The sequence below is a fragment of the Fringilla coelebs genome (assembly GCF_963513975.1).
Source record: "Fringilla coelebs genome assembly, chromosome: 22".
In the NCBI taxonomy this organism is placed as follows: Eukaryota; Metazoa; Chordata; class Aves; order Passeriformes; family Fringillidae; genus Fringilla; species Fringilla coelebs.
In genome coordinates, this window is record NC_140048.1 from 3,900,957 (window position 1) to 3,924,148 (window position 23,192).

General features: G+C 57.9%; 2 protein-coding genes across 2 annotated transcripts in view; both read right to left on the bottom strand.

Annotated features, from left to right (window-relative positions):
- Window positions 1-6,918: 6,918 nt before the first annotated feature.
- Window positions 6,919-9,501, bottom strand: KLHDC7A (kelch domain containing 7A; the record flags this gene model as incomplete). Its single annotated transcript, XM_084220100.1, has 1 exon — window positions 6,919-9,501. One exon carries the CDS (start codon window positions 9,499-9,501, stop codon window positions 6,919-6,921), a length of 2,583 nt encoding a protein of 860 aa, XP_084076226.1.
- A 5,145-nt stretch (window positions 9,502-14,646) lies between these two features.
- The window catches only part of IGSF21 (immunoglobin superfamily member 21), a gene marked incomplete at its 5' end in the record, with an annotated part of 46,229 nt that continues 37,683 nt past the window's right edge, over window positions 14,647-23,192 (bottom strand). The window contains 7 exons of the mRNA XM_084220295.1: window positions 14,647-14,786; window positions 16,007-16,045; window positions 16,130-16,322; window positions 17,509-17,594; window positions 20,069-20,516; window positions 21,780-21,895; window positions 22,837-22,955. Coding sequence (XP_084076421.1) covers window positions 14,713-14,786; window positions 16,007-16,045; window positions 16,130-16,322; window positions 17,509-17,594; window positions 20,069-20,516; window positions 21,780-21,895; window positions 22,837-22,955 — 1,075 coding nt within the window. The 3' untranslated portion in view covers window positions 14,647-14,712. The remainder of the gene's footprint in view (window positions 14,787-16,006; window positions 16,046-16,129; window positions 16,323-17,508; window positions 17,595-20,068; window positions 20,517-21,779; window positions 21,896-22,836; window positions 22,956-23,192) is intronic.

Consider the following 23,192-nt stretch of genomic DNA (forward strand, 5'->3'; position numbering starts at 1 on the left):
GCTCTGGAATTCCTGGAGGATGGGGATGGAAATTCCTGGATTCCCTGGACTCTGGTGTCACCTGCAGATTCCGGTTGGATTTCGGGAAAAATTTCTCCTTCCAGAGGGTTCGGGGCTGATCCGGCTCCCCACGGAATGGGAACATTCCCAAGGCTTCCAGAGCTCTGGGAGCGTCTGGAAATGTGGAATTTTGGGATGTCTGAGCAGGGCCTGGAGCTGGATTTGATCCCTGGGGGTCAAATATTGGGATATTCCACGATCCTTTGGGATATTCCACGATCCTTTGGGATATTCCACGATCCTTTGGGATATTCCACGATCCTTTGGGACATTCCACGATCCTTTGGGACATTCCACTATCCTTTGGGATATTCCACGATCCTTTGGGATATTCCACGATCCTTTGGGATATTCCACGATCCTTTGGGATATTCCACGATCCTTTGGGATATTCCACGATCCTTTGGGATATTCCTTGATCCTTTGGGATATTCCATGATCCTTTGGGACATTCCACGATCCTTTGGGATATTTCTTGATCCTTTGGGATATTCCACGACCGTTTGGGACGTTCCACGACCGTTTGGGATATTCCACGATCCTTTGGGATATTCCACGATTCTTTGGGATATTCCTTGATCCTTTGGGATATTCCACGATCCTTTGGGACATTCCACGATCCTTTGGGACATTCCACGATCCTTTGGGATATTCCACGATTCTTTGGGATATTCCTTGATCCTTTGGGATATTCCATGATTCTTTGGGATATTCCACGATCCTTTGGGAACACCTCGTCCCGTTCCCATCCCGACACCATTCCAGCGGGATTTGGGATCAGGGATAACGATCCCAGGGATGGCTCCGGCTCTGGGATTGGGATGAAGCTCCAGGAGTGGGATGAGGGGGATCCCTGACCTTTCCCAGCCCTTTTCCAGAGCTTTTCCAGCTCCCCCTGGAATTCCGGCCGAGCCCCCGGAGCCAGCTCAGCTTTTCTTCCGCTCCCCGGGCCCGGCCCTGCTGACGCTTCCCGGGAGCAAATCCAGGGAAAACAGAGCGGAAGGGAAGGAGCTGAGGAAGCAGGACCGGGGAAAAGCCGGGAAGCAGAAATGACGGGAATGCTGAGGCGGCTCCGGATGCCGGCGGCGTGCTGGGAATTCTGCTGGAGCTGCGAAAATGATCCCGGAATGAACTTCTCCCTCTTCCTGAGGGTGGGAACAGGGAGAGATCCCTGAATTCCAGCCATTCCCAGAATTTCTGGAGTTCCAGCAATTCCAGGGATTCCCGGATTTTCAGTAGTCTCTGCTGCTGGAGAGTCCCTGCAATTCCCAGAATTCCTGGATTTTCAGGAGTCCCAGTTTCTGTCCCTGTTGGATCCAGGAGCTCTCCCTGTTCCCATCCATGGATTCCAGGGAAAATCCCACAGGATCCACAGTGACCTCTGGTTGTTCATCCTTGGATACTTCCAGAAAGATCCATGGGGAGGGTGTGGAGTTTATTGGGATGCATCACGTGCATTCCCAACCCTTTTCCCTGGAAATTGTGGCAGCTTTTCCAACCTTTCCATGAAAATCCCAATGAAAGGGAAGAACCAAACCTTCAGGATTTGGGGTCAGGGAATGAACCAAACCTTTGGGATCTGGGAGAGAAGGAACCAAACCTTTGGGATTTGGGAACAGGGAACCAACCAAACCTTTGGGATTTGGGAACAGGGAACCAACCAAACCTCCTGGATTTGGGAGCAGGGATGGATCCAAACCTTTGGGATTTGGGAACAGGGAACCAACCAAACCTTCGGGATTTGGGAGCAGGGAAAGAATGAAACCTTTGGGATTTGGGAGTAGGGAACCAACCAAACTTTTGGGATTGGGAAGTGAACCAAATCTTCAGGATTGAGGAGCACAGAATGAACCAAACCCTTGGGATTCGGGAGCAGGGGATGAACCAAACCTTTGGGATTTGGGAACAGGGAACTAATCAAACCTCCTGGATGTGGGATCAGGAATCAATCCAAACCTTTGGGATTCGGGAGAGAAGGAACCAAACCTTTGGAATCTGGGAGCAGGGAATGATCCAAACCTTTGGGATTTGGGACCAGGGAACGATCCAAACCCTTGGGATTTGGGAGCAGGGAACAATCCAAACCCTTGGGATTTGGGAGCAGGGAACAATCCAAACCCTTGGGATTTGGGATCAGGGAATGATCCAAACCTTTGGGATTTGGGAGTGCAGGAATCAAACCTTTGGAATCTGGGAGCAGGGAACGATCCAAACCTATGGGATTTGGGAGCAGGGAACAATCCAAACCTTTGGGATCTGGGAGCAGGGAACGATCCAAACCTTTGGGATCTGAGAGCAGGGAACGATCCAAACCTTTGGGATTTGGGAACAGGGAACGATCCAAACCTTTGGGATTTGGGAGAGCAGGAACCAAACCTTCAGATTCTGGGAGCAGGGAACGATCCAAACCTTTGGGATTTGGGAAAGCAGGAACCAAACCTTCAGATTCTGGGAGCAGGGAACGATCCAAACCTTTGGGATTTGGGAACAGGGAACGATCCAAACCTTTGGGATTTGGGAGAGCAGGAACCAAACCTTCAGATTCTGGGAGCAGGGAACGATCCAAACCTTTGGGATTTGGGAACAGGGAACGATCCAAACCTTTGGGATGTGGGAGCAGGGAACGAAACCTCCTGGTCCGAGGGTGGGTTTGGATTTGTCCTTTTCCTTTTATTTTACCTTTCCCTCATCCCAAAGTCATTCCCACACCCCCCCGGCCTGCGTGTCCTCCCCGGCAGGACAAGGCCGGGCTGTCCCCGGGCGTTTTTAATCTCCCAAATGCTTCCCAAAATTTAATCTTGGAGAGTGCAGGAGCGGGGGAGGGAGCGGGAGCGCCGCCGCGCGCCCCGTCCTTGGCGCTCATCCCTCGGGAGCGCGGGAGCGGCGGGCAGGAAGGGGTTAAAGGCAAGGTGAAACACGAAACGGCGCCGGGAGAAAGGAAAGGCGGGATCTGGGAAAGCTTTCCTGGGATGGAAAACAACCCGATGTCCTCTGGAAGGGCTCCAGGGCCGCGTTGCCACCCGGCGGGAGCTCTGCTCTGCAGCGGTCACGGGGAAAGGGCAAAAAATCGGGATTTGGGGTGGGGGTGGGAGGGGTTGGCACATTCCAAGGGGCTGGAAAGCTCCAGCACCGGGAATTCGCCGTGGGAAAAGCAGGAATGTAGGGGGGGCACGAGGGAGAAGAGCAAGGAATTAAATAATGATGGGAAAAAGAAGGAAGTTTTGGGATTCACGGAATTTCTGGGTTGAAACATCCCAAAGAAGAGACTCTGGGATGAGCGAGGTGGGAATTCCGGCCCGGCAGCAGCGGGATGATCCCTCTGGAACGGCCCCGGGGTGGGAGAAGGAGGCTGGAGTTGGACAAGGGATCAAATCTTCAGGATTTGGGAACTGGGAACCAAGCAAACATTTGGGATTTGGAGAGAATGAACCAAACCTTGAGGATTTGGGAAAGAATGAACCAAACCTTCGGGATTTGGGAGTGAATGAACCAAATCTTAGGAATTTGGTAGTGAGGAAAGGACCAAACCTTCGGGATTTGGGAGCTGGGAACCAACCAAACCTTTGGGATTTGGGAGAGAATGAACCAAACCTTTGGGATTTGGGAGTGGGGAAAGAACCCAACCTTTGGGACTTGGGAGAGAATGAACCAAACCTTTGGGATTTGGGAGTGAGGAAAGGACCAAACCTTCAGTTTTTGGGAGAGAATGAACCAAACTTTTGGGATTTGGGAGTGGGGAAAGAACCCAGCCTTTGGGATTTGGGAGTGAATGAACCAAACCTTTGGGATTTGGGAGAGAATGAACCAAACCTTCGGGATTTGGGAGCGAAACCTCCAGGTCTGAGCGTGGGTTTGGATTTCTCCTTTTCCCTTTATTCTCCCCCTCCCTCATCCCAGCCCTTCCCCCCACCATGTCCATTCCAGAGGGATCATTCCGCTGCTGCCAGGCTGGAATTGCCACCTCCCACATCCCAGAGTTTGGTTTTTTTTGGGATATTTCAGCTGGGAAATTCCGTGAATCCCAAAAAACCCTCGTGCTCCAACATATCCCTGCATTTCCCTTGTCAGGGAGGGGTCCCTCACCCACCCCCACCAGCAGAAGCAGCCTGGGCAGGTTTGTTAATTAACGCAGGCCCGGGTTAATTAATCACCGTGGCCCCGGGCTCATTAATTAACGCAGCCTCCCAAGGTTCCCTGCCCTCTGTCCGGAGGCTCCAGGCAGTGCCAGGAATCCTCCGGGAGAGCGTTAACCCAGCCTCTCCTAAACTGCCCCAGCAGCTGCGAAATTCCCAAAAAAACCTGGAATCCCCGGCCCTGGAAGTGTCCCAGGCCAGGCTGGAGCAGCCGGGGGCAGTGGGAGGTGGAACTGGAGGGGGATTGAGCTCCTTTCCCCCAGCCCCTCTGGAATTGTGGGATAAGCAGTGATCTCCTGGAAATGCTGGGAAAAGGGGATGAGGGAGCTGGGAAATGCTGGGAAAAGGGGATGAGGGAGTGTCTGAGCTGGGAAAAACTGGGAAAGGGGGATGAGGGAGTGTCTGAGCTGGGAAATGCTGGGAAAGGGGGAAGAGGGAGTGTCTGAGCTGGGAAAACCTGGGAAAGAGGGATGAGGGAGTGTCTGAGCTGGGAAAAACTGGGAAAGGGGATGAGAGAGCATCTGCTCCCAGAAAACCTGGGAAAAGGGAATGAGGGAATATCTGAGCTGGGAAATGCTGGGAAAGGGGATGAGGGAGTGTCTGAGCTGGGAAATGCTGGGAAAAGGGGATGAGAGAGCATCTGCTCCCAGAAAAACTGGGAAAAGGGGATGAGGGAATATCTGATCTGGGAAAAACTGGGAAAGGGGGATGAGGGAGTGTCTGAGCTGGGTAATGCTGGGAAAGGGGGATGAGGGAATATCTGAGCTGGGAAATGTTGGGAAAAGGGGATGAGGAAGTGTCTGAGCTGGGAAAAACTGGGAAAGGGGGAAGAGGGAGTGTCTGAGCTGGGAAAACCTGGGAAAGAGGGATGAGGGAGTGTCTGAGCTGGGAAAAACTGGGAAAGAGGGTGAGGGAATATCTGAGCTGGGAAATGCTGGGAAAGAGGATGAGGGAATATCTGAGCTGGGAAATGCTGAGAAAGGGGATGAGAGAGCATCTGCTCCCAGAAAAACTGGGAAAGGGGGATGAGAGAGCATTATCTGAGCTGAGAAAACCTGGGAAAAGGGGATGAGGGAGTGTCTGAGCTGGGAAATGCTGGGGAAAGGGGATGAGAGAGCGTCTGCTCCCAGAAAAACTGGGAAGGGGGATGAGACAGCATCATCTGAGCTGGGAAAAACTGGGAAAACGGAAAGAGAGAGCGTCTGCTCCTGGAAAATCTGGGAAATGGGGATGAGGGAGCGCTGCTCCCTGCTCGCCTCCCCGGAGCTGCCGGCCGTGCCTAATTAGCGATGTCGAACATGCAGCGCGCTCTTGCCTCCAATTAGGCTCGGCTTAAAACGAGGAGCGGGGTTCATTTCACCGAATGTTCGCTTTAATTTAGGCCCAGCTGCGCCTAAACCCCCAGCGTCGCTTTACACAGAGATTAAACACAGACAACCGGCTCTGAGGAGGAGGAGGAGGAGGTGAGAAATAACGAGATAAGAGATAACGAGGCCAGCCCCGAACTCTTCCCAGCGATGCTGGCGGAGCTTCGGCGACCTCCACCCTAAACCACTCCCCATCCGTGTCCGGGTCAATGTTCCCCACCTGCAGCTTAAGTCAGGTCTAAGTCAGGTCTAAATCAGGTCCCGAAGGGCGCCCGGACAGCTGGAGCCCGCGGGGATCCGGGATTTGCTGCCGCCCAAACAAACACGGCCCTGTTTGAGCTCCCCTGAGCAAACGAGCCCGCCCAGCCCCTCCCGGCTCTTCCCGGAGCCTCCTCCGGGCTGCGATTGCCGGCAGCGCCCGAGGGGGTGTGGGAAGAGGCCGGATCCAAGAGTTTGATCCATTCCTGCAGCCCGGGGTGTGGGAAGAGGCCGGATCCAAGGGTTTGATCCCTTCCTGCAGCCCGGGGTGTGGGAAGAGGCCGGATCCAAGGGTCTGATCCCTTCCTGCATCCTGGGGTGTGGGAAGAGGCCGGATCCAAGGGTTTGATCCCTTTCTCCATCCCAGGGAACAGGAAGAGGCTGGATCCAAGGGTTTGATCCCTTCCTCCAGCCCGGGGTGTGGGAAGAGGCCGGATCTGAGGGTTTGATCCCTTTCTGCATCGCAGGGACTGGGAAGAGTCTGGATCCAACAGTCTGGTCCCTTCCTGCATCCTGGGCAGGTGGAAGAGGTCAGGTCCCAGGGTTTGGTCCCTTCCTGCATCCTGGGCAGCAGGAAGAGGCCGGATCCAAGGGTCTGATCCCTTTCTCCATCCCAGGGAACAGGAAGAGGCTGGATCCAAGGGTCTGATCCCTTTCTCCATCCCAGGGAACAGGAAGAGGCTGGATCCAAGGGTTTGATCCCTTCCTCCAGCCCGGGATGTGGGAAGAGGCCGGATCTGAGGGTTTGATCCCTTTCTCCATCCCAGGGAACAGGAGGAGGCTGGATCCAAGGGTCTGATCCCTTCCTGCATCCTGGGCAGGTGGAAGAGGCCGGATCCAAAGGTCTGGTCCGTTCCTGCATTCTGGGGTTTGAGAAGAGGTCAGGTCCGAGGGTTTGGTCCCTTCCTGCATCCTGAGCAGTAGGAAGAGGCCGGATGCAATGATCTGATCCCTTTCTCCATCTCAGGCAGTAGGAAGAGGCCGGATCCAAGGGTTTGATCCTTTCCTGCATCCTCGGGTGTGGGAATAAGTCAGGTCCATGGAGGGCTTGGATTGCAGAGCTCGGCCTGGGAGCTCCTTCTCTGCTCCTTGGGGACCCCTCAGGGCCGCGGTGGCTCCGTGCCCCCCTCGGGCAGCACCAGGACCGCGGGCAGGAGGCTCCCGTGGGGCCCCGGGAAGGGCCGCAGCTCCTTGGCCCCGAATCGCGGCGAGACGGGGTCGGCCAGGAAGCGGAGATGGAAACCGCGGCCCAGGCAGTGGACGAGGCCGCCCAGGGCGGCGCAGCGCAGCGCGGCCGGCTCGGGCAGGGGGCGGCTGCCGCAGCGGTACCACAGCCGGGCGCTGGCGCTGCACCGCGACACGGCCACCTCGGGGCCGCCGGCGCCGCGCCGCAGCTGGAAGCGGTACAGGAACCCGTGGGCGCTCACCAGCTCGGCCGTCCTGTCCTCGTCACCGACGGCCGGGCTGGTGGCCCAGCCGTCCCCGCGGGGGTCGTAGCGCAGCAGCAGCGAGCGCAGGGTGCCCCCGGTGACGTAAATGTCCCCGTCGCACGCGGTGGCCGCGTGGGCCACGGCGAAGGTGTCCCGGGGCAGGGCGGCGGCGAAAGCCCAGCGGTCGCGCCGGGGGTCGTAGCGCTCCACGGTGGCCAAGCACTCGCCCCCGATGGCGTAGAGGTGGCCGTCCAGGGCCACCAGCCGGCAGTGCGGCCGCGCCTGGCGCAGGGGACAGATGTCGCGCCAGCTGTCGCCCAGCGGGTCGTAGCAGAGCACGCGGCGCGAGGGGCTCCGCGCCCGGCCCGCGCCCTCCCAGCCGGGCACCAGGAACAGGTAATTGAACATGGAGCACACGGCGCAGCCCCGCCCGGCCACCTCGGCCGGCAGCGGGCACAGCTGGCACCAGCGGTCCCCGTCCTCGTCGTAGTAGCAGAGGCGGCCGCGGCGGTGGCCGGGCTCGGCCGGGGGGACGTCGGCCACCACCAGGCGCGGCCGCCCGCGGCTGCGGAGCGCCGGGAGCAGCTCCCGCTCGCCGGCGTTGAGGCGGCCGTAGATGGGCGGGGAGCGCAGCACCTGCAGCAGGTGGGCGCTCATCACCCGCAGCGCCGCGTCCTGCAGGGCCCGCAGCCGCCGCGCCTTGGCCGAGCGCAGAACCTCGGAGCAGTTCCCCAGGTGCACCTGGCCGGGCGGTGACAGCGGGCACGGCTCCGGAGCCGCGGCTGGAGCCCCACCGGGCGGCGGGAGCTGGGGGGCGAGCCCCAGGGGGCTGCTCTTCCCGCCAGGAGAAGGGGGCTCCGGGGGGCTCTCCGTGCCCTCCTGTGGAGCGGAGGAGGTGTCGGGATGGGGAATTTCCAAAGCTGGGCTCTCCCTGTGGGTTCCGGAGCTCCACGGCTCTGCCTGGCCCTGCTCCCCGTGGCACTGGGATGTCCCCGCAGGGACGAAGGGCAGGGACGTCTGCCTGGACACCGACTCGGAGGTGGACTGTACGAAGTAGTCATAGACTTTGCCCCGCAGGCCAGGCCTGGGCGGGATGTCCCTGTCCTTGTCCCGGCGCTCCGGGATGAAATTCTCCTCCACCTGGATCTTGGCCACCGAGGAGAAGCAGTAGGAGGTGTCCGAGCCCGGCTCTCTCGCCGTCAGCTGCAGCCCCAGGCTGGAGGTGACGCTGAGGGTCCGGACTGTCCCCGTGCTGCCCTCCCTGCTCCTCCCTGCTCCAGCCGGATCCTGCTCCGTGCTCTGGGCGCACCCATCCCCCTCTGTCCGGGCATCGGGAATCCCTGGGGAACGCCGGGGGCTCGGGGCAGGTGTGTCCCTCCCTGCGGGGCTGCCCCGGGCGCCGGCCCCGGGGTCGTGAGAGCCCGGCTCGCTTCCCACCTCGACCCCCGCCTTGCTTCCAAGATCGCTTCCCAGCAAAATTTCTGCCTTGCTTCCCGGCTCACTTCCCACCTCAATTCCTGCCTTTCTTTCCAGCTTGTTTCCCCGTTCATTTCCCAGCTCGATTCCTGACTTAATTCCCAATTTATTTCCCAGCTCGTTTGTCTGCTCACTTCCCCACTCCTTTCCTGGCTTCATTATCAATTTGCTTCCTGGCTGACTTCCTGGATTGTTTCCTGGCTTGATTCCCAACCTGCTTCCCGACTTGCTTCCTGGCTGACTTCCCAGCTCGCTTCCCGGCTCTTTTCCAGGCTCGCTTCCCCTCCTGCTCCCGGGATCACTCCCCAGCTCAACCCCTGCTTCACTTTCTGATTTAATTCCCAACTTCCATCCCAGTTTCCCTCCCGACTCCCTTTCCACCCCGGCCGGACCGAGCGGGGCTTTCCTGGGAATCAGCTCCAAACCCACCTCCTCTCCCTCCTCCGGGGCTTTCCTGGGAATCAGCTCCAAACCCACCTCCTCTCCCTCCTCCTCCTCATTCCTTGGAAAGCTCCGCTCCCCCCGGAGAGCCGCCTGCCGCATCCCGGGGCCATTCCCAGATTCCTCCCCCCCATCCCTCCTCCTCCTCCTCCTCAGAGCCCCATCCCCATCCCGGTTTTCCCGCTGCTCTCCCGGCGGGATTTTTCCCGGGGGAGGCGAGCGGTTCCTGTAAAACCTGAAGGCCAGGGACAGGAGCAGCAGCGCGGCCGCCGACAGGAGCAGCTTCCCGGGCAGCTGCATGTCCGAGTGCCAGGCCGGGGGCACCCGCTGGGGCATTTTTCCATGCGGGAATGCCGAGGAGAAGATTAATGATTTGCCGGGAGAGGCCGGAGCGCGGCGGGCCGGGACAAGGTGACTTTGAGCGGGCAGAGCTGGCAGGAGGCTTCCGGAGGAGCCGCGAATGTTTGGGATGGGCTGGGCTCCAGGGAAAGGTGCAGCCCAGGGAAACGGAGAGAGAAGCTCGGGGAAGGGCACCAAGGCAGGGAAAACATCCCCGGGGAGCTGCTTCTCCTCTGTGGTGCTTTAAAAAGGGTCACGCGATGAAAAAAGGGGAAAAAGAAAAAAGTTGTTGTGCCCAGAGAAGGCTCCTCATCCCTCGGTGCTCCCGGAAAAGGGAGGGAGCAGCAGCCGGGAGCCCTTTGGGCTGGTGCCGAGCAGCTGCTCCGCGGCACGGCCGGGTGACGAATTCAGCAGCTGATTCAGTGATTAATTAATTCAGTGATTAATTAATTCGGCGGCCCTCGCTTTGCCTCGCGCTGCTAACGAGGGCTGACGGGAAAGAGCCCCGGAGCTTGCGGGGTCTCTCGGAGGGCGCCGGGGAAGGAGGAGCTGGTGGAAAAGGAGCTGGGGGGCGTCGGGAAGGGGGAAAATCCGGGAGCTGGGCAGGAAATCGGGGCTGGAGCTCAGCTGCGGGCACGAGGAGAGGAGTGAAGGAAAGAATAAAAGCAGGGAGAAATTCGGGATGGGAAGGGATGGGAATTGTCATTCCTGAGGGATGCTGCAGGGATCGGAGTCACCGTGGGGAAACTGAGGCAGGGCAGGGCTGCGTTCTCCCCCCCGGGAAGGTGCTATGGGTGGATCTGCTCCTGGCCTGAATTCCGAAGGTTTCGGGGAATTCTTGTCCCCGAGACAACAAAAGTGGGACCACGGTGGGGGGGGGGAAAGGCGGGAGCCTGGGGAATGGCATCGCTGCCAGGGGAGCGGAGCTCAAAGGGGTCGGACCCGGGGGAACCCCCGAGAGAGGCGGAAAAGAACGAGGGAAGAAAGAGCCGAACTGGGCGTGGGTGGGAGCTCCTGTGTTCACTCAGGGACTCGCTCCCTGCTGGCTCCATCCCGGTCCGGTGGGATTTTCCTCAGGGATGGAGCCAGGGGATGTGGGGGGTGTGTGGGGGTGCGAGGGGGCCTTGCCAGGGGTCTCCAGGGGGAGGTGGGAGCTCAGGAATTCATTCCCTGCGTCCTCAACTTCCCAGACCTCATCCCAACGGAGCAGCCGATCCCCACCAGCCTCTTCCCGAGATTTTGGGATGGGGAGGAGCCTCTGAACCCCCTCGGGTCTCCCCCCTCCCTGGCGTCCCTGAGTGTTGGGGCGTCCCCCTGCCCAGGCTTGGATGCTGAAATTCCCGGGAAGGCTGAAATTCTCGTGGTGGAGGGGATGGGGCTCGGTTCCCTGACCCTCCGGCTGGAGGATCCCGTCCTAAACACCGAAAATGTTTTTGTGTCCCTGAAGAGGATGGAAAGAGAGCGCAGGAATGATCCCTCCGGGCTGGTTGGGCACTCGGGGTTCCATCCCTGTGCTCATCCCTGCGGGGAACACGGATCCGCAAATGGGGGATATTTAGGACATTTTATTTAGGATTAATTTAGGGGAACATTTGAGACGCTGTCGCCTCGTGTGGGGAAGCACAACACAGGAGAGCTTGGGGGAATTAAAATATTTCACTTCAAAGCTGGGTTTTGGAGCACGGGTGGCGTCATGCATCCAAAACAGCGCCAGCCAAGCCCACCCAGCCTCTCCTCCATCCTGCTGGGGACAGAGCCCCAAAATCCACCCCTGGGGGGCTCGGTTTGTCCAAAACCTTGGGAAAAGGGGAATTTGACCCGCCTGGAAACCGGGCGGTGCCGGAGCCGAGGGAGGAGGGCCGCGTGTGGAGTCTGGGCACGCGTTCCAGGGCTCGGCTAATTGGGGAAGGGTCTGGCAGCCGCGACCTCCCGGGCCCTTCACCGCTCCTGCCGGGGCTTTCATCCCGCCGCTGGATCTACAAAGATCCCGGCGCTTGGGAGCCGGCGAGGAGGAGGATGAATTATTCATGCGCTCGGCAGCGCCGTGAACCCAGCCGGCAACGAGGGGGGAGGCGGGGGAGGCGCCGAGCGAAGCTCCCGCTGACTTTCCTGCAGGGCCGGAGCACCCCCGGTTCCTGCTATCCCCAAGAATCCACGGATTCCGCGGGATAAATCCCCGTTTATCCCTGCCTGCGGTGCGAGGGGAGCGGGAGAAGCGGCGCTGACGTCTCGGCGCTTGTGACTCTAATTGAGCGTAATTACCTCTTCCAAACCTGCTAGAACCTTTTTTTTCAAAGTCCCCTGGAATTCGGGAACGTCGATAACGCCGCTCCTTTGGGGTTTTCAGCTGCCGTCAGCCCTTCGCGAAGGCGCTGCGGTTTCGGTGTGTGGGTTTTTTTTTTTTTTCCGAGCTAATCAGATCTCCTCGGAAGGTTGTCAGGAGCGGATCTGTCAGCTCTCATCAATAATGGAACAACCTGAGCCGCTCCTTTCCCCTCCAGCCTCCTCCTGCATTATTCACTGCCGGCGCCTCCAACGACGGGATCGGGAATGGGGGAAAAGGGGGGGAAATTGGGGTTCCTCTGCGATTACCTGCGGGGAGGGGATGGGGAGGGGAACCTTTGGGTGGGATTGCGGGGTGGTGGGACGGAATCCCTTTGTGTGCCTCGTTTGGGCAGGAATTCAGGAAAACAGGCAGCGGCTCTGCCCCAAAATGGGGAGAAACTCCCAAATCGCCTCACTCATCTGTCTGTGCTGGCAGACTCGGAATGTCCCAGCCTGCGGCGGATCCATCCACGCCGGGAGATCCATCCCTTTTCCCAGGGGTTCTTCCCAGAGCATCCTGAGTTGGGTTTGGGATGCAGGCCTGCCCAGCCCGGCGCTCCTGTCCCAGCGCTCCCGGGGTGGCACCGAGCGGAGCCGGGGGTGGCCCCGCCGCTGGAATTGCTCCTCGTTTCCGCGGGAATGCTCCTCATTTCCACGGTTCTGGGCTAAACCGGCCGCATTTGCATTCAAATGGAGCTTCGGGCGGCTGGAAATGCTCGCTTTTCCAAGCGGGGAGGCCTAATGGCTGTTTAATCCCGGCGGTTGTTTAATTAGGGAGGGATGAGGCCGCTGGAGCGGCTCCGATCCATGAGGAAGGCCAGAAGGATCCAGGGGAGGGGCTCTCCAGAGCGTAGGGGGGAAACTGAGGCAGGGACGATTCCTGAAGAAACGACGCTTCCTCTGAAAATAATGAAGATTTTTCTTCTTGTCCGTGGAGTGGAAGCACAGATCCGATGGGATTGGGATGTGTTTGGATGCCATTCCTTGGGGGTGGAAGCGGAGCTGCTGATCCTCTCACCCATCCCAGCCAGTCCTGATCCCACTGCTCCCAATCCGAAGGGTGAAATTCCGGGGTTTTGTACGGGAAGGAGCTCTGGAGTTGCCGCGGGCTCGTTCAGCTCCTCCGCGGCTGGGAAAGCAGCGAGGTTGGCAATGGAGCGGGGAAGGGCTGGAATCTGCTTAATAATAATTAATCATCACGATGATAATGATGCTTAACGCTTGTGCGGGGCTTTGGGAAGATGAGGTACCGCACGGCTGCCAAATAATCCTCCAGGATTACGAGTTCCCAGAGGAAAAGGCTTGGGAGTGCCCCATCCTCGGGATCCTTTCCCCCCAGGATATCCCACCCACAGCCGGCTGCTCCACAGTGAGGAAAACCTCCAGGATTGGGGCAAAACCAGCTGGATTTTGCCAGGAGCGGGATTGGCGCCGTCCCGGGATGGGGCACGGCGGGAATGGCCGGATCCGACCCGTTTCCATGGGGACAGCGGCCACGAGGGGCCCGGCGCCGACGGGACCCGCTGCCCGCTCGAGTGTGAGCGCTGACATTTGGGGTCGGGAGCCGCCTGTCACTTGTCATTCCTCAGCCAGCCCGGGACGAGCGGCGCAGGCGGGCCCTGGCTCCCGGCACGGCCGGAATCCCGGCGGATAAACCCAGTGATCCACGACTCCGGGATCCCGGCGCCGCCGCCGCCGCCTCGGGAGGGCCGGGGACGTGTTCGGGTCCTCGCCGTGGGGACACGAGGCCTGGAGCATCGCGGGGCGGTGGGAATGCTGCACGGGGGTTTTCCAGGGGAAATTTGGTCCTTGAATCCTCAAATTCTGCTGCTTCCCCTTCCAAAACATTGCAAAGGCTCCAAGACGGAGCTGGGAACCCCGAGATGGAGCTGGGAACCCCGAGACGGAGCTGGGAATCCCGAGATCATGCTGGGAACCCCAAGACGGAGCTGGGAACCCCGAGACGGAGCTGGGAGCCCCGAGATGATACGGGGAACCCCGAGATGGAGCTGGGAACCCCGAGATGGAGCTGGGAACCCCGAGATGGAGCTGGGAACCCCGAGATGGTGCTGGGAACCCCGAGAACCCCGAGACGGAGCTGGGAACCCCGAGACGGTGCTGGGAACCCCGAGACGGAGCTGGGAAACCCAAAATGATACTGGGAACCCCGAGACGGAGCTGGGGACCCCGAGACGGAGCTGGGAACCCCAAAATGATACTGGGAACCCCGACATGGAGCTGGGAACCCCAAAATGATACTGGGAACCCTGAGATGGAGCTGGAAACCCCGAGATGATACTGGGATCCCCGAGACGGAGCTGGGAATCCCAAAATGGTGCTGGGGACCCCGAGACGGAGCTGGGAACCCCAAGACGGTGCTGGGAACCCCGAGATGGAACTGGGAACCCCGAGATTATACTGAGAACCCCGAGATGGTGCTGGGAACCCCGAGAACCCCGAGACGGCACTGGGAACCCCGAGACGGTGCTGGGAACCCCAAGACAGAGCCGGGAACCCCAAGATGCAACTGGGAACCCCGAGATGCAACTGGGAATCCTCACATAGAGCTGGGAACCCCGAGACGGAGCTGGGAACCCCGAGACGGAGCTGGGAACCCCAAGATGATCCTGGGAACCCCGAGACGGAGCTGGGAATCCCAGCACAGGTAAAACAGGAATTACGACCTTCTCCCAGAAGAGGTTTTCCTTTTTCCCTTTAATTCGATCGTCTGAGGAAGCCAAGACACGGAAAGAGACCGAGACTGTCGAGAGTATAGAAAAAAAAAAAGAACGGGAGACCCGATGGCTGGAGGCGGGAATGCCGGGAGGAGCCGGACATGGAGGCAGAGGAGGAGGAAGAGGAGGAGGAGGAGGAGGTGAAGCTTCACGTGAGCTCCAGGATCACTGTCAGGGTGAGCGCCAAAATGAATCTGAAGCCGCAGTGGCCGGGAAGTGAACCTGGAGAGGAGGAAAAAAGGATCAGGAGTTCATGGAGCCACATCCCAACGCTGGGGTTCGGAGCAGGAGGGGGGCACCACTGGGCAGGAGGGGATCCCCCCCCCAAAATTTGGCCTGGGGTTGGGTGGGGTCGGGTGGAGATGAGGGAGGGGGTGGGAGTGTCTGCAGGGTCCCTTTTGGTGGGAGGATGGTCCTGAGGACATGGGAGAGGGCTGGGAATGAGGAGAGATGGGAAAGGGCTGGGAATGAGGAGAGATGGGAAAGGGCTGGGAATGAGGCAAGGAGAGATGGGAAAGGGCTGGGAATGAGGGGAGATGGGAAAGGGCTTGGGATGAGGCAAGGAGATGGGAAAGGGCTGGGAATGAGGCAAGGAGATGGGAAAGGGCTTGGGATGAGGCAAGGAGAGATGGGAAAGGGCTCAGAGTGAGGCTAGGAGATGGGAAAGGGCTTGGGATGAGGCAAGGAGATGGGAAAGGGCTGGGAATGAGGCAAGGAGAGATGGGAAAGGGCTGGGAGTGAGGAGAGATGGGAAAGGGCTTGGGATGAGGCTAGGAGATGGGAAAGGGCTTGGAGTGAGGCAAGGAGAGATGGAAAAGTGCTTAGAGTGAGGCTAGGAGACAGGAAAGGGTTTGGAATGAGGCGAGGAGAGATAGGAAAGGGCTGGGGATGAGGCAAGGAGAGATGGGAAAGGGCTTGGGATGAGGTGAGGAGAGACGGGAAAGGGCTCAGAGTGAGGCTAGGAGATGGGAAAGGACATGGGATGAGGCAAGGAGAGATGGGAAAAGGCCTGGAAGGAGGTGAGGAGAGATGGGAAAGGGCTTGGAGTGAGGTGAGGAGAGATGGGAAAGGTCTTGGAATGAGGCAAGGAGAGATGGGAAAGGGTTTGGAGTGGGGCAAGGAGAGATGGGAAAGGGCTGGGAATGAGGCAAGGAAAGATGGGAAAGGGCTGGGAATGAGGCAAGGAGAAATGGGAAAGGGCTTGGAATGAGGCAAGGAGAGATGGAAAAGGGCTGGGAATGAGGTGAGGAGAGCTTAGAAAAGGCTTGGGATGAGTCAAGGAAGGATGGGCAAGACCTTGGGACGAGGCAAGGAGAGATGTGTGAGGGCTGGGAGCGAGACAAGCAGAGGCTGCCCAGGGCCGGGGCCGAGGCAAGGCCGGGCCCTCTCCGCACAGCCCTTCCCTCCCCGAGCACCTCCACGGAAACCCCGGCACCGCTCACCGTTGGAGTCCTCTGGTCCTCTGGGAATATTCGGATTTTCTAACAGGAAACAAAGAGCAGAGAGACAATTTCAGAGGGGGAGAGGCTGCGTGGGGGCGCGCGGGGGGCGCGGCGGGGCCGTACCGAAGACGATGAGGCGGGTGTGGGTGTCGGTGGAGCCCAGCGGGTTCTGGGCCGTGCAGCGGTACATGGAGCCGTTGAGCTCGGCCGGGACCCGCTCCAGCACCAGCTCCTTGCCGTCGTGCTCCGCGCTGCCGTCCAGCAGCCGGCTCCCCACGCGCGTCCACGTGAAGAGCGGCTCCGGGAACACCTCGTTCTGCAGGGAGAGGGGAGCGGGGACGGGCAGAGCTGGAGGTGAAATCATCACATCCGGCTTGGGCTTGGGCTTGGGTTTGAATCTGAGCTTGAGTTTGGGTCTGGGTTTGGATCTGGATTTGGGTCTGGGTTTGGGTCTGGGTTTGGTTTGAGTCTGACTTTGGATCTGAGCTTGAGTTTAGGTCTGAGGTTGGGTTTGGGTCTGAGCTTGAGTTTAGGTCTGAGGTTGGGTTTGGGTTTGAGTCTGACTTTGGGTCTGAGCTTGAGTTTAGGTCTGAGGTTGGGTTTGGGTTTGAGTCTGACTTTGGGTCTGAGCTTGAGTTTAGGTCTGAGTTTGGGTTTGGGTCTGGGTTTGGGTTTGGGTCTGAGCTTGAGTTTAGGTCTGAATTTGGGTCTGGATTTGGGTCTGGGTCTGGGTTTGAGTCTGACTTTGGGTCTGAACTTGAGTTTAGGTCTGAGTTTGGGTTTGGGTCTGAGCTTGAGTTTAGGTCTGAGTTTGGGTCTGGATTTGGGTCTGGGTCTGGGTTTGAGTCTGACTTTGGGTCTGAGCTTGAGTTTAGGTCTGAGGTTGGGTTTGGGTCTGAGTTTGGGTTTGGATTTGAGTTTGGGTCTAGGTCTGGGTCTGGATTTGGGTCTGGGTCTGGGTTTGAGTCTGACTTTGGGTCTGAGCTTGAGTTTAGGTCTGAGGTTGGGTTTGGATCCGAGTTTGGGTTTGGGTTTGCGTTTGAGTTTGGTCTGGGTCTGAGTCTAAGTCTGGGTTTGAGTTTGGGTTTGAATATGGTTTGGGTCTGGATTTGGGTCTGGGTTTGAGTTTGGGCTTGGATTTGGGTTTGGGTTTGAATATGGTTTGGGTCTGAATCTAAGTCTGGGTTTGAGTTTGGGTTTGGATTTGGGTTTGAATACGGTCTGGGTCTGAATCTGGCTTTAGGTTTGAGTTTGGGTTAGAAGGGACCTTTAAGCTCCTCCCATCCCACCCCACGCCGAGGGCAGGGACACCTCCCACTGTCCCTGATTGCTCCAAGCCCCACCCAACCCTTCCCTGGACACTTCCAGGGTGGAACAGCCACAACTTCAGCCAACCCATCCCAACGCGGGGACCGTGACGCCCCCAAGGCCACCAAGCCAAGCCCACACCCGCATCCTTGGATCCAGGCTGTCCGCTGTCCTCAGGCTGTGGGAATGCTGACCTGGAATCCCTGCACCAGGATCCGCACGGTGTCCCCCACGCGCGCCCTCGTCGGGGTCATCGTGATCTTCGGACCCTTGGGAGCAACTGCGCGGGAAGGGGACAGGAGGAGCCGTCAGCGCCGCCCGCGCCACGTTCCCGGCGCCGGGGCTGCCCTTGGAGGGGTTAACGAGGCTTTGACGGATGATCCGGCGAGGGGTGGCAGCCCGGGGGGGGACAGCTCCGTGATTGATGGCCGGGCTGAGTGACAGCGGAATGACAGATGGACAGGGAGGGAAGGACCCCCGGGCGGGAGAAGCGTGAGGGTGACGGATGGCTGGGATGGGATGGATTGATGGCAAGGAGTTATTTCCCAACCAAACCCTTCTCCGCTTGGGAAAAAAGGCCAAGAAGGATCGGGGCGGTTTGAAGCCGGGGAGACGGACACCTCGGAGGAACATTCCCAAAAATGTGGCCTTGGTGAGTCTCACCCAGGTGCTGTTAGCACAGGAGACGACCCCAAAGCCTGGCTGGCATGAGATCCCGAGGACAGCGTGGGAAAAAATGGGAATGCCTTTTCCCATGCCCGACTAGGGATGCTCCTCCGCTGGGATGGAGGGACACCCCACAGGATCTGCTCCTGCTTTCACCTGTGTTGATGTCCCTGCTGGGCCAGGAGTGGGATGGGACATCCCAGGAGCTTCCTGGACATTCATGGAAGGAGAAGGGGAAACAGGCAGGAGCGAGGCTGCGCTTCGGATGTTTCATCTTTGTCCATCCAAGCTTTGCCATGGATGGGGAAAAATGGACCCGGAGGTGACCCCAGCAGGGCACAGAGGGACAAAGAGCCACCAGAGAGCTGTGGTGGAGGACACTGGACGCCCTTGGAAGGGCCATCCCTGCCCTGGGATGCTCTGCCTGGGCACCCTGAGACCATGGACTGCTCTTTCCATGTGGGATGTGGCCCTCCGGAGCAGGACCAGGCGGGATGCGCTGAAGGTGATCCCACCACACCCTGATTTGGGACCAAAAGGCAGCTTTTGGGTTGGTGTTGGGCTTAATGCAGTTTTTATTGGGAGTTTCTTCTCTTTTATTGGGAATCTCTATTTTATATACCCATACTGTGTATTTATACTGTGGATGCAGGGAAAGGGTTAAGGGGATCTGCTGGGATGGTTCCCAAAAAACAGGAGTGGATGGGCACCCAAGGAGCTGCAGGGACACCCCTGGGGTGAGGAGAGCCCTGGATTTGGGGACAATGTGGGCTGAGCTTTGCCAGTCCAGGTCTTGGACCTCCTGGGCAAGAGCAGCAAAGCCACAAGGTCTTGACCTTGGATCTAAACCCGAAGAGATGCAGGAAGTGGGAAAATGCAGGATTTCCATCTGTTTGGGATGCTGGGGACGAGATTTAATGCGAAGATGTCGGGAAGCCAAGGAGAAGCTCTCCAGGAGATGATGAGGAGCCAAGTGCTCCACTTGGCCTGGAGCAAAGCCCAGGCTGCTCCACCTGGCTGGAGGCTGGGAGAGCCTTTCCAGAGGAGTATCCTGAGGCGGGAAAACCCCGTGGAGAGCTCAGCCTCTTCCAGCAGGAGCCAGGAGAGGGGAGGGGAGCCTCAGGCAGGGTGAGAGGTGGTGATGGAACCGTGGATCCCAGGACCTTCTGCTCTTCCAGGGACCTGGGAATGTGGGGAGCCAAATTCCTTGGCTTCAATCCCACCAACCTGTCACAGCTCCACAGGCAGGAGCCAACTCGGGAATTCCCTCCCTGGCAATTCCCGCTAGGATGAGCTTTGTGGCAGCCAGTAAGGGTCGTGGGATGTCCTTGGATCTCCTGAGGATGGAGGTGACAGCTCCATCCTCAGCTCCAACGCTCTCTTCCTGCTCATCCTGACACAGATTCCCCCAAAAATCCTTTTCTTTATCCCAGCAAACCCCACCCTAAATACTGCCCGTGGCTGGAGGGCCACAAACACCTGGAAAATCCCTTCTTCTGCCTGATGGACATCCCAGATTCCCTCCTCTCATCACAAGATTTGTGGGGCCTTGGCATCACCACCCCTATCCCAGTGCAGCCCCATGGGGTCCCTGTGGATGCCTGAAAGCCCACAGGAGAAAAGGGAAAAGGGCAAAAGGAGAGAGAAAATGGCTGCAAGGGAAGCAAAACATGTGGAATTAAAGCAAAAAGCAAAATCCTGTGGAAAATTCCAGAAAAATGGGGGGGGGAAAGCACCAAAAAAAAAGAGGACAAAAATGAAAAATAAAAAAAGGAGAAAAAAAAAAAGAAAAACGGAGAAAAAAAGCAAAAAAAAAAATTAAAAACCCAAGAATTAAGAGGATAGTAAAGAAACACAAAGGAAAAAGCAGGAATAAAAAGGAAAACAGGCCAAAAATAGTGAAAAAAAATTTAGAAGACCAAAAATGGGTGGGAAAGGCCGAAAAATCGAGAGAAAAGCCAAAAACTGCAGAGAAAGTCAAAAAATTGAAAAGAGAAAAACCTAAAAAAAAAAAAAAAAAGAAAAAAATCCAGCAAAATGGACAAAAATGCCCAAAACCCAGGAAAAGCCCCAAATCCGTCGTCTTACCCAGCGTGACCTCAGACTGCATGGGCATGGAGAGCGCCGGGTGCTTGACCTCGCAGCTGAAGAGGGCCTCGTTGTCGATTTGGGGGTTCAGGGTCCACGTGAGGGTGGCCCTGGCCTCGACGGTGCCGTCGCTGACGGGCGCGTGCGTGTGCCGGAAATAATAGATGGGCTCGGCCATGTGCACCCAGCGCGGGAATTCCCGGCTCACCACCGTCTCGGGAATGCTTTCCGTCACCGGATCCCGCTCGGCCGCCAGCCCCCGTGGCGGATCCGCCGTGGGAAAGGCGTTGCCCGTTCCCGGCTGGCCGTCGGCCGCCAGGGATTTCGGCACCTTGGTGTCGTCCAGGTCGCGGTGCAGGAGGCTGCGGGGGGCCCAGCTGCTGGCGCCGGCCGGCGGCTCCGGCAGCGGGGTGGCCTCGATGGGCTCCCCGTCCCGCTTGAAGTACACCTGGAGGGGACAGAGGGGACAGTGAGTGGGGTGGGGGTGTGCTCAGTGTCCCTTGGGATGGAAGCCACGGTCATATTCCTGCTCCCGAATCCCGAAGGTTTGGTTCATTCTCCACTTCCAAATCCTGAAGGTTTGGTCCTTTCCCCACTTTCAAATCCCAAAATTTTGGTTCATTTTCTCAAATCCCAAAGGTTTCATCCTTTCCCCCCTCCCAAATCCCAAAGGTTTGGTTCATTCTCTCCCAAATCCCAAAAGTTTGGTTCATTCTCTCCCAAATTCCAAAGATTTGGTTCATTCTCTCCCAAATTCCAAAGGTTTGGTCCTTTCCCCATTCCCAAATCCTGAAGATTTGGTTCATTCTCTCCCAAATCCTGAAGGTTTCGTTCATTCTCTCCCAAATCCCAAAAGTTTGGTATATTCTCTCCCAAATTCCAAAGGTTTGGTCCTTTCCCCATTCCCAAATCCCAAAGGTTTGGTCCTTTCCCCCCTCCCAAATCCCTAAGGTTTGGTCCTTTCCCCATTCCCAAATCTCAAAGGTTTGGTTCATTCTCTCTCAAATCCCTAAGGTTTGGTCCTTTCCCCATTCCCAAATCCCAAAGATTTGGTTCATTCTCTCCCAAATCCCAAAGGTTTGGTTCGTTCTCTCCCAAATCCCAAAACTTCGGTTCATTCTCTCTTAAATACCAAAGTTTTGGTCCTTTCTCCCCTCCCAAATCCTGAAGGTTTGGTTCATTCCGCACTCCCCAATCCCACAATTTGGTTTGTTCTGGTTGGTTCCCTGCTCCTGAATCCCAAAGTTTTGGTCCTTTCTCCACTCCCAAATCCCAAAGGTTTCGTCCTTTCCCCACTCCCAAATCCTGAAGGTTTGGTTCATTTTCTCCCAAATCCTGAAGGTTTTGTTTGTTCTCTCCCAAATCCCGAAGTTTTGGTCCTTTCTCCACTCCCAAATCCTGAAGGTTTGGTTCATTCCGTGCTCCCCAGTCCCACAATTTGGTTTGTTCTGCTTGGTTCCCTGCTCCTGAATCCCGAAGTTTTGGTCCTTTCTCCACTCCCAAATCCCAAAGGTTTGGTCCTTTCCCCATTCCCAAATCCCAAAGGTTTGGTCCTTTCCCCTCTCCCAGATCCCACAGTCTCCATGGAACGATGGGATCTGGGGAGCAGGTTTGGCCTGATGGAAGAGCAGAAGGATCCGATGGATATCACAGCGGAGCTGTTGGGTTATTCCGTGTGCCAGTGGGAGGGATGATCCCGCTGGGAGCTCACCAGTGGCGCGGGCTTCCCGCCGGACACCACGCACACCAGGGTGAAGTTCTGCGCCTGGTAGCGGCTGAAAGGCGCCGGGGTGTCCGCGGCCAGCACCGAGATGGACGTCGGGGGAGCTGCAGGGACAGAGCCGGGAGGTCAGCAAGGAGTCCTCAACAATGCCCATCCCATCCTCATCCTTCATCCTCATCCCCATCCTCATCCTTGTTCCCATTCCCATGCCCATCTTTGCTCCCATCCCCGTCCCCACCCTCAATCCATTCCCTGTCCTAATCCCTGACCCTATCCCTACCCATGTCCCATCCCCATGGGCATCCTCATCCCTCTCCCCACACCATCCTCACCCTCATCTCCATCCCTGTCCTTGTCCCTATCCCGTTTCCTATCCCTGTCTTTGTCCATGTCCCTGTCCTCATCCCCATCCCCAATCTGTTCCCATTCCCATTTCCGTTTCCATTCCCATCCCATCCCCATCCCAATCCCATCCCTGTCCTTGTCCCTATCCAATTCCCTATCCCTGTCCTTGTCCATGTCCTTGTCCTTGTCCCCATCTTCATCCCCATCCCCAATCTGTTCTCATTTTAATTCCCATTCCATCCCCATGCCATCCCATCCCCATCCCAATCCCATCCCTGTCCTTGTCCCCTTCCCCATCCCAATCCCATCCCTGTCCTTGTCCCCTTCCCCATCCCTATCCCATCCCTGTCCTTGTCCCCTTCCCCATCCCAATCTCATCCCTGTCCTTGTCCCCTTCCCCATCCCAATCTCATCCCTGTCCTTCTCCCCATCCCCATCCCAATCCCCATCCCAATCCCATCCCTGTCCTTGTCCCCATCTCCATCCCAATCCCATCCCTATTCTTGTCCCCATCCCCATCCCAATCCCCATCCCCATCCCCATCCCCATCCCCATCCCCATCCCCATCCCCATCCCCATCCCCATCCCCACGCCCATTCCTACCCCCGAAGATGGCAGAACAATCCCAATCCCTGCTGTCCCTGCACCCCGAGACCCCACAGTGATTTTCCCTCAATCCCAATGCCGATCCCACACTCACCCATCACATTCAGGAACACGTTCCCGGAGGCCAGCACCACCTTCTCCCGCGTGGCTCGGTCGTAGATCCCCACGTGGCACTCGTAGGGACCGTTGTCCGAGATCCGGACCTCGGGAAGGCTGTGGAGGAGGGACAGTGCTCACCACTCCATCCCCACCCCGTTTTCCCGTGGGATTCATCCGTCGGCGCCTGGATAGTGCGGCGTCGGACGGGGATCAATAAACTCTTAATAACTCCAAAGGCTGCAGGAGGAGCTCGGGAATGCTTTAGCAGCCGGAGTTCCCCGGCACTGACAGCTCCTCCGAGGGGAAGGAATTGCGTTATTGGAAGGAGACGTGGATGGAGCGCAAATCCGT